General features: G+C 36.9%; 1 protein-coding gene across 1 annotated transcript in view; it reads right to left on the reverse strand.

The window, feature by feature from the left end:
* LOC109414805 (serine-rich adhesin for platelets) overlaps positions 1-10,945 on the reverse strand; it is a 96,879-nt gene that overhangs the window by 41,515 nt on the left and 44,419 nt on the right. Inside the window, exons 4-8 of the mRNA XM_062842200.1 lie at positions 10,657-10,839; positions 10,434-10,592; positions 10,159-10,368; positions 9,943-10,096; positions 9,703-9,873 (exon numbers count right to left, since the gene is read on the reverse strand). Of these exons, the coding sequence (XP_062698184.1) occupies positions 9,703-9,873; positions 9,943-10,096; positions 10,159-10,368; positions 10,434-10,592; positions 10,657-10,839 (877 nt within the window). The remainder of the gene's footprint in view (positions 1-9,702; positions 9,874-9,942; positions 10,097-10,158; positions 10,369-10,433; positions 10,593-10,656; positions 10,840-10,945) is intronic.

Raw genomic sequence — 10,945 nt, forward strand, 5'->3', positions numbered from 1 at the left:
TATTTTAAAAGTACAACCTGAAAATAAATTGCGTATCACAAAAATTGTATTATTATTCATTTTTTATTTTATTTTTAGATATAGCATCTAAAAACAAGCTTTCGAACGTTTTTCAAGTAATGAAGGATTGTTTCTGGAAGACCCGATATTTGGTACTTATTGCACCATGGGTAAAAACGTCATAAAAAATGGGCAAAAATATTATAATTTTACAAACTGATAGAAATGAAAATGAAAAGCAATCCATTCACGAAAAGCTCATAAAACGATTCTTTCGAATTAGTCAATAGTTTACCGTTCTTAGTCTTGAGTTGAATAAAGATATCCAGTGTGCATTTCGAGTGTGCCGGGGCCCGTAGCGTAGTGGCTACACGTTCACTTCATAAGTGGATGGTCATGGGTTCAATCCCAGTCCCGGCACTTGCAATTTTTCGTCAGTTGCTCTTCCCCCCGAGAGCGGCTGACACCTGACACGGACCTGGAAACTTGGATATCGACTAACGGCAACTCATAATGGACCCCCAATCGGACTGGAAATGGAACAAGAGCCACACAACAACATCGTGCTCATCATTCTACCATGGACAGGGTAGAAAAGTGAAAGCAGCGCAAAGGCTACCAGTTCGAATAAGAATTAGTGGAATAAGAATAGAATACATTTAGGCGCTGTACAAATTGTAAGTGCAGCCGCCAATTGGAATCACCCACGCAGTGCCCTAGTGAACAATAGAGCTGTAAATTAGGTTAAGTGATTGAAGAATAAAAAAATCAAGTGTTCATTTCCATAAATCACTGGCAGGCCTGTCGCAATGTGACAGCCACATATTTTGATTTGGCATATCAATCATTCTCAACTGTTACACAACCACGCTGATCCGGGATTCTCGAATGGTGTTATCATCCTCGTAATGTCTCATAACCTTGTGCTTATTATTTCCATGAAGTCCACTGGTTGCCCTTGAACCAAGAGTAAAATGCAGTCTGTTTTCATTCAGCAATCTTTTTACTGTCAAAAAACAAAAAAACTGAGTTTGTCTCTATTGATATTGCTGACGTTGATTCTATTGTTTCCTTAATTTGAAACATTTTTGTTGGAGTTCACTGACTACAGGGGATGGCCAAAATGTTTGGGATAGGCAACTTTTTTTTCTCAAAAAAAAAAAAAAAAAAACAACATGCTGTAACTTTTCATAGAGTGCATCAAAATATCTCAAATTTTGACTGTTTGTCAACCTATTATATGTGCATCATTGGTACAAATATGAGCTCGATTGATTCATTTTTCGCGAAGTAAGAACCGTTCGGTTAAAACACTATTATTTAGACAACTATTTTTTGAACTGTTATATCTCGGAGACCAGTGAACCGAATTAAATGAATTTTTAACGTTTATCAACAATATAATGATACTTAATACGACGTTATAAAATGTAATATTTCCTCACGGCGCATTAAGTTATACGGGTTGAAATTCTTACCCATGTAGAGGAAAATAAGTCAAATTTACAATACCACACAAAAATTACCAAATGTGTTCTTTCTTCAATCTAAATAGGCTCTAATATATCTGATTAGAGATAAATTGAGAACAGAAGTGGAAAATCTTTGGATATCAACACTAAAATTTATTGACATTGATGTAAAAAAATTACATTTTTTTCGAGAAAAATCCAAAAAGTGTCAATCTATGATAACTTAACGTTTAAAAAGTACCTATGTTTTAATAGTTTGTGAAGCATATACATATTGTTAGTGTACGTTCAAAATTGTATTCACTGGTTTCCGAGATATGACAGCCCAGTTGTCTAAAAAATAGTGTTTTACCCGAACGGTTCTAACTTTGCGAAACATTAATTAATCGAGCTCAAATTTGTACCAATCATGCACATATAATAGGTTGACAAACAGTCAAAATTTGAGAATTTTTTATGCAATCTATGAAAAATTATAGCATGTTGAACTTTTTTGTGAGAGAAAAAAAAGTTGCCTATCCCAAACATTTTGGCCACCCCCTTATATTGAAGTTGCCGATGTTTGTTCTATTGTGCCCTGATTACACTAGTTTACAGTATTTTTGAACTCGGTAAGCAAAGGGCCCATATAGCCGAGGCGGTAAACGCACGGGTATTCAGCATGACCATGCTGAGGGTGACGGGTTCGATTCCCGGTCGGTCCAGGATCTTTTCGTAAAGGAAATTTCCTTGACTTCCTTGGGCATAGAGTATCTTCGTGCCTGCCACACGATATACGCATGCAAAATGGTCATTGGCAGAGGAAGCTCTCAGTTAATAACTGTGGAAGTGCTCATAGAACACTAAGCTGAGAAGCAGGCTTTGTCCCAATGAGGACGTTACGCCAAGAAGAAGAAGAAGAAGAAGAAGCTGATGATCATTTTTGGTGTAGAATCATGCCCTGAGTTCGAAAACGCGAAGGAAAAAAATTGCAGTAGAGCGGAATTTTTTTCGACTTTCCATGCAAGGTTGATGATTTGAAATCGTTTTTTGTTTCATTTTTAAGCAAAATCGCTGACTCATACATCTCATTCTTCGTAATCAATGTTCCGATTGAGCTGATTTTTTACTGTAACTCGCCTACACATGATATTTCAAATAAACGTGGAGATAGATTTTTCAAATTGTTTTTTTCTTATTGGAAAAAAAATACATTTCTTCATTATTTTTTCGAAATTTTGCTAAAATTTAAGAAGATCGTCCCTAAAACTCGCCAATATCTTGAAATTCATCAATCTGATGCAAAACCTGCATTCAGATGATCGAATGGTATTTATTCAGCTTTTAATTTATGGAAAAAGATTGAAAATTGGTAAAAAAAACGCAAGATATTTGAATTTAAGAAAATTCCTTATTTTAAAAAGTTGTAAAACTCAAAATTGAGCTGAAACTCGAAAACTGTTCTACTTAAAATTTTTTGAAGGTCGGTTTCGAAATCAGCACTAAATTGTGCTTCAAAAATTTTGGTCGTTGACAGAAGTTCACGACTTTCGTTTTATTTTGTAGACTAGTGTAACCATAGATAATTATGCAACGTAACTCTACAAAATGGAGATGGAAATTCAACCCCCCCCCCCCCTTCCCTTCCAACTACAGCGTATCGCTTTTTTGTACGAAAATCCTAAAATTTTTGTATAAGTCGTAACGCTCGACCGTACTTGTGTAACTTCTGTAACCGTGCTCAAGTGCGTATCTATAGTATTACTTTTATTAGTCTTATATCAAGTAGGTCCAACAGTTTTAGTTCAGAATGCAAAGTTATTCTGTATAGCGGATATGACTACTGTTACGAGGGTAGATATGAAATTCTGATACTCTAAGTAGTTTCATTAATCGGGAACATCCTAAATAAATTTTGGGCGTGTTTGGGGCAGTTGCACATTGTCCTTCCTCGTGATGGGATGAAAATGGATGCACACTTGGTAGCAAACAGTATTTCAGAAAATTGAAGGAGTCAAGGAGTGGTTGCCGTCATCCGACGACATGGAACTGGGTGAGATCATTCCGATTTTTTTACATCCTACACTCAAATTAATTTACTGATAGAATCTAAGTGCAGAAAGCACATAGATTGCGAACGAGTGAGAAAAAAATCGTTCTAAGTGCAACTAATGAAAATGAAAAGTTGCACTATTATATTTCATTCTTCCAATAATATATTCAGAGTGTGGCAAGATAAAAAGCAACCCGCTCAACATAAAATCCAAACACAAACATAACAAACCTGAAACGAACATGGCGCGCTCAGAAAACGCACATTTTGTTGCCGAAAATTAAAAAAATCTTTTGCATACGTAGTGCTCCGTCGCCCGAGTCGCTTGCTGTTTTAGAAGGTATGTAGTGAACTTCTTATTCAAACTTTAAGAACCTCTTCAAACTACTTACATTTCTCTTGTATTTCTATAGAATAGCACCAAATTGTCGCTGCTCCTCCACCGTCACCAAGGACGAACGCGTTGACGATTTGGAAGCTGCCGGATGCAGCTGCGATGAGGATGTGCCTTTTGATCAGATAACAGCCTGGCAGAGTCCAAATTGATCACTTTAGTTAACAAATAAAATCAGCTCGATCGTAGATTATGCAAAATTTGTATTTATTTATATTTTGATGCTAATCTCACGTGTAAATAAGCTCATTATTTATCATAATGTAAGCTATGCACTGAACTATTGAAAACAAATAGCGACGCACATAAATTCTATCATGATTGAATCGGCAAAGATTTGATAGCGCTGCACATATTTTCCAAGTGTAAAAGCAACTGGTCACAATTTAAGTGCAGAACTTTTAAATTTAATATGTTATTTTTTCTGAGTGTAGAAGGAGTTGGGATAATTTCGCCAATCTGTTTTCATGAGGATTCCTGGATTGAATGATTGAATGCAATAAAAATGTTAGAAGAAAGTAATTGCAGTTCACAACAATCATTGAGCCAATTTAAAATAATTGGCTTAATATTCAGACCAATGCGGTGACGCGTTTAATATTGAACGATCGTTGACGTATGTGCATTACCCTTACTATCGCGACCAAATAAATCATAATCGGGATGAAGACCGTGTCGTGTATTTTCATATAACTAGTGGATCATATCACCTACCAAAGGTGGCTTCAAGATTCACACCTTACCCTACTAACAAATACTCCTTCCCGAGACAACTGTGGGGATGCTGTGGATTCCACGGTTTCTAGTAACAACGGATGTCGAACTGACATTCCTTCCCTTTCCTGATGACCGTAAGGACGTGGCCGGCGCCGTTATTGACTTTCAAGTATTGAACTCTCGAATTGTGCACATTGAGAGTGTGTACCCGAGCAGAGGAGAATATCATATTAATAACTACGAAATCACATAACCTGTTTTTATATCTTGTTTTGTTATTATTTAATTATCTAGGCATAGCTCTTCCTCAACAAATTTTGTTGGACAATCTCATTTTGTTATAATCAAGCTCTTGATATACATTCACTCAATAACATTTCAATAACATGTTTTGTTGAAGTACATTTTTTGTTATTCTTGTACTATTGATCAATTTATCAACAATAGCACAGTTAGAAAGGAAATTTCTGAACGAATCCTCTGAAAATTTCTAAATAATATTCGGAAAAACACTTGTAAGTTCTGGAGGAACCCTTCGATACCCTGGAGAAGTCTTCAAGAGAACTCCTGGCGCAATCTTCATAGAAATTCCGAAAGTAATTCTTCTGAGCAATTATTAGAATTCTTGGCAAAATCTTTTGAAAAATTCCAAGAGAGTTCCTCGGAAAAAGCTTCTGGTGAAAATCTTAGAGAAATTTTCAGAGAAATCTTAAGATGAAATTCGGGACAAAAAATCACGAGAAATTCATAAGAAATCCTTGAAGGGATTCTGTTTATCATTCTGGAGGAATTTCTAGATTAGTCTTTGAAAATCTGTGAATGATTTCATGGAAGAACTCTCGGAGAAATTTCTGGAAGATTTTTCTTTTACATTCTCTTAGAATGAATTAAAAACTGAATATTGTATTTTTCGATCATTCAAAGTTTTGCTACTCATGTTATTGGTGGGTTTGTGAGACAAAGGGAATAATTTTATATAATAATTATCATAATTTACATAGTAACGATGATTTTGGTATCATAATAAATTTTGATTTCAGATTATTATCAATAACAAATTAATATGAAAATTTGTTATTAAAATATTTGCCAAATTCACTGTTATCAAGTTGTTATTGAAACTAACAAAACAAGTTATTAAAATGGTTTTCCAAGAATATTTTTTTGTTATGATATTTGTTATTTTGCCGCTTATGATAGACAAGTTTATAACATAATATGTTATGTTTCCTCCTCTTCTTGGCGTAACGTCCTCACTGGGACAAAGCCTGCCTCTCAGCTTAGTGTTCTATGAGCACTTCCACAGTTATTAACTGAGAGCTTCCTCTGCCAATGACCATTTTGCATGTGTATATCGTGTGGCAGGCACGAAGATACTCTATGCCCAAGGGAGTCAAGGAAATTTCCTTTACGAAAAGATCCTGGACCGACCGGGAATCGAACCCGTCACCCTCAGCATGGTCATGCTGAATACCCGTGCGTTTACCGCCTCGGCTATATGGGCCCTAATATGTTATGTTTATAACTTGAAAATAATCGTTTTTATTATTCAGTTATTTTACTCAAATAACACAGCTCCTTATGCTGTTGTTATTTCCTTCTGCTCGGGTAGCTAGTCCCAAGCACCATTCATTGGTTCTCTGTGCAACTTCGATTGCTCTGGCCAATCACGGAGTAGCAACTACGATATGTACGGTTATCTTTGCTTTGCTGATGGAGATGGTGTCTCTCTCGCGCCTTCGAAAAGCCATTTCATCCAAACTCAGGTGACATTTTGACGAATGTCACACTTTTTTGGATTTTCTGAACGTTATTTACAATATCCAGGTATTACTTGTTTTAGAACTTAATATTTTATAAAGCAAGAGAATTTCGGAACGTCACTTTGCATTTTCCGTTTACTATGCTTGGATTCTAAAAATATTTTGCATACCAAGTTTACCAAATATGTAATATACAAAATCCTCAATCTCTATAGAAAGGCTGTCAATTAAAATTTAGGACTGCCATTTATTCTTTTCACACCATATTTGAACACCGGTAAACTTTGGCATGTTCCTATCCATATTGCATAATTTGAGATCAAAAACTTTACAAAAACGCCATATTGATTTTTGTACCGCCACCTTGAATTATCTTGGATCTTCTGGTCTCAACTTTTGTACTCAGGACATCTTCTCTATTCCAAATATACCCATATCGCATAGTTGTAGAGCCGAGTACTCTTTAAAATAGTCGTCACATTGAATTGTGGGTCGCCATCCTGTATATTCTGGTCATCCTTCTGTAAAATCCGAACACAAATATTCCCCATACCAAATATACCCATATTACGTAGTTAGAGCCTAAACTCTTTAAAATGGACACCATATTGAACTGTGGGTTGGCATCTTGAATTGTGGGGCATAATCGTGAATTGTCTGGTCTCCATTGACAATTTTCGCACAAAATTTGTCAACCATGCTAAAGACTATAAAAATTGGCGCTGTTTGATGTGTCGCATGATGGGGTTGTTCAGCATGATGGGGATTGAGGATGGTCCAGATTTTTATATTATTATTTAGTGGAGCCTCGTAGCCGTGCGGTTAAGTCAAATCGCACCATGCTGTGGGCTGAGGGTTCGATTCCCGCTCCGGGCGATGAAACTTTTCGTGAGAATAGTTTCTTCACCGTATTCACTGGTTAATGCCCCGTGTGTCCGTTGTCTAGTGTTGAGTTTCGTTCAGTCTTTACAGCCTCTGGCTGAAGCCGGTGTCCGTGTTCGTGTCTTTTATTATTTCCCTCGGTGCTGGTCCCGACCACTAAAATGACCATATGTCCGGAACGCCTTAACCTGTGCAAACCGTTTTGAATAGCTAACAATTCTGTAAAATTTAGGTTAGGCGCTGTCTATAAACTACTTAGCCTCAATATTGACAATCGCAGATCCAAACAGCCCCACCCCTCCACTCTCGTAGACTTTTATCCATACAAAATTTTCGAAATTTGTATGGACCATAGGCTTTGGCCACATGCCCTCCTCTCCCCCAGATTCTAAGTAGTTTATGGACAGAACCTCGGAAGAGTCGATTTCCCTGCCATTCTGGAAGCGGTTGATTTGAACGTTCGTCCTAGGACACTTCGGAGCAACACGATGCTTAGATTACCCTTCCGACAATTACGGTCAACACACGTCACTGATTGGAATTGGAACGTGCGTTCCAATAGAGTTGGTCACCTTTTCGACTTCCATTTGTCCCGCCAAACGATACGCCAAATATTCCGCAGATATTTCACGAACAATAAGGAACTGTGATTTTATATGTTTTTTGTTACGGTATTTGACCTTTTCACATTTTTGTTGCTTTTTGTCTTGTAATTCAAATGCAGTTTTTGTTTTTAGTTTTAATAGTTATGTATTAGTTACAAGAGGTCATCATTGGGGCATAAGATGTCTGTTGATGTTGTTAATAAATAAATAATTATGCGTGCTAGAGTTCAAAAAATCTGCCAATAGGTAGTGCGTTAAAAGTGAGTGATCGTTTTTCGTCGGTATATGTGACTTTATCGTCCGAATTTTCTATTGAAAAATATTTTTTTTAGTTTTTTCAGTACGTTTATTAGTGTATGAAAAAGACAACAAATCGCATTCCGGCAGGATTTGAGCCCACGAGTCCATATTCACAAGACCAGTTACAGAACATGTTGAAACTCAGCGAAATAAAAAACCAAACTGACTCCGAGTCCCACCATGAATACTCTCTTTTTCGCAGAGATTGGCATCTAAGCCGAAAGAGAGATAGAATTCAATTAATTAACACTCTATGTCTTCTAATTGCAAGTTTCCCTGTACTACTGATTTCTGCCTTCAAGTATTATTCATTTGTTTCCCAATAATCCTGAATCCCCTTATGTATTTGCATAAATATACAATCATGACTCCATCTGATAATTCCTCTGTGAATTTCTCTTCACCTAGTCAACTTTCATTCGTTAATAAGTCTCAGTAGCTGTAGCAAAAATAAAATCTAGAACCGTTAAAATTTAGATCAAACACACAGGTATTCAATTTCGGCTTTGAAACCCATTGAAGTACCGATCCGTTTTTATTTACCAAAAAATATACTTGGGGAAAATTACCATCAACTGATTGAAAGGTTATTGAATGATAAGTCAACAAATATTATGGCAAATTAGTCACATATTTATGTGCTAAATTGCATATTTTTCCGAACAATGTGTTCGGCGATTGTGAAAGATACCTTCAAACTTTTGTTTCCGTAGCAGTATCACACATGTGATGATCAATGTTTCTAGCTCTAAAGTCATCGCTAAACCCGATTTTAGTGCATTAAAAATAACATTTATGCAGAAAAGTGACTTTTTAGAGGTATTCACAATTTTTCCAATAACATTCCATACTTTCAGGCGTTTTCGTGGAGTTAAATAAGGAAATAATTAGTAAATTTGTAAGAGTTTTGCGATGCTTTTCGCATTCGATTGAAAAAAAAAATAATGCGATTGAAAAAAAAAAATAGTTTACCTTTATTGATTTGCACTATAATGATTTGATTCAACCTTCGTTGACTGATGAAATCCATGGACGTACTTGTTATAAGAATTGATTATATCGTAAACTGTTCAATACTTGAACGCCAAAAACTGTGAGAAGTGATCAATTCTACCCGAAATTACGGTATGTAAAATGCATTGTTTCAATCAAATTAAGAAATCTGGTTTGATTAAGTTAACCACTTCAATCGATTAATACTTGCTTCAGAATCAATCACCTCTAATGTCTCAAATGTAATATGATGTGGTCTCATGTAGGAAAGACATAGTCAGATGAAAATTGGTCCCAAATAAACAAAATAAAATAAAAATAAACTACTTAGTTATATGTTTTAAACTTTTCCTTTTGTGTTTTCAGAGAAATCCGAAATTGTTAGGCACAACCCGAGAAAGCTCTGTTTCACTTTGTTGATAACTTGCATACAAGTCAACTTGTACACAACGAAGAGCTTTTCCACATTGCCACAGTGGGCATGCTTAACCCACATTCTCGAAATTATAGATAAGCAGATGGTTATTTTAACACTAAAACTCACTCTTTTTCCTTATGTTGAAACAGGAATCCGTTATCGTGGACAGCGCAATCGGTTCCTCCGTGATGAACAGCACCCGATCCCGGCTAACCTTGGCAAACAATAGGATGTCGCTGAACAGCAAAGTCCAGTACGGTTTCACCGAACGACCTTCCACACGAGACAAATCGCCACCTAGAAATAATACAATTGACATTGAAATTAGAGGGAGACTTATACGGACATTCAGGTATGGAATTTTACCGAAAATCCACTGCCTTCCATGGGAAGCCAGTTGGAATGGTTTGCACTTGGTGAAAACCATTCGGGCTTCCAGATCTTGTAACGTTAACAGCGGTCGTCCTTCTCCGATTGGTTCCATTAGGCCTCCACCAACGGTTATCTCCCGATACGCCAGCTGCTCAAAGAAACGAATTTGTAACCTTTTGTGAGAAAATGACACACTACCGCAAAGAATACCTGTAATTCATTAATAATACTGTTGAAGTTGTTGTGTTCTTCGCTATCTACACGACAATGGGACGCGATCATCTGGACTAGTTTTAAAATTTCCCTAAAATGCTGCAGCGGTCGATGGATGAAGGTGGTCAGGTCTGGACGTTTCCGTGGCACCGGCGGTTCCGTAATAAAACGCATAAAATCACAGCTACTGTTTCTCGATTTGTTGACCTGAATTGGTGGGGAGGTTGTTTCAGTATTGATTTTAATTACCATCAACTCCGGAAGTCACTTACCAGCACACAGTCGGCTTTCTTGAGGCCATTGCAGTACTTTTTGTAGGCCGCACAGAGGGCCGTACATTTGGACAGATACACGCGGGATGCAAAGTGGATTTGAGGCTCGGTTTCATCTTGGATGATTTGCTCTAGAATGTCTTCCGATATTCGTGATAGCTGCAAGAGAAGGTACATTTGATACAGACCTAGCTTGAATGATGTCCTAAAACACAAATCATACTTCGTCGATGTTCTGAAAAAGTGTTTTGTGATCGTTGGGTGAGATGAGGTCCTTCCGTTCCCTCAGGGGGTTCACAAAGCGATCAATTCCGAAGTTGATTGCCGTCACAAAGTGCTGCTCTCGACTGATCAGTTGGTAGAGGAACTTTCGTCGGTGGTCGTCTGGGAACTGCTGCAGTATGGACTGAAATTGGGATGGGTAGGGAAATAAGAATGATGGTTAAGCAAGTTCTAGTTCATTATCATTGTCTATCAAATTCATTGACAAAATGTATTGCAATTAATTGAGT

This window comes from Aedes albopictus, chromosome 3, assembly GCF_035046485.1.
Source record: "Aedes albopictus strain Foshan chromosome 3, AalbF5, whole genome shotgun sequence".
NCBI lineage: Eukaryota > Metazoa > Arthropoda > Insecta > Diptera > Culicidae > Aedes > Aedes albopictus.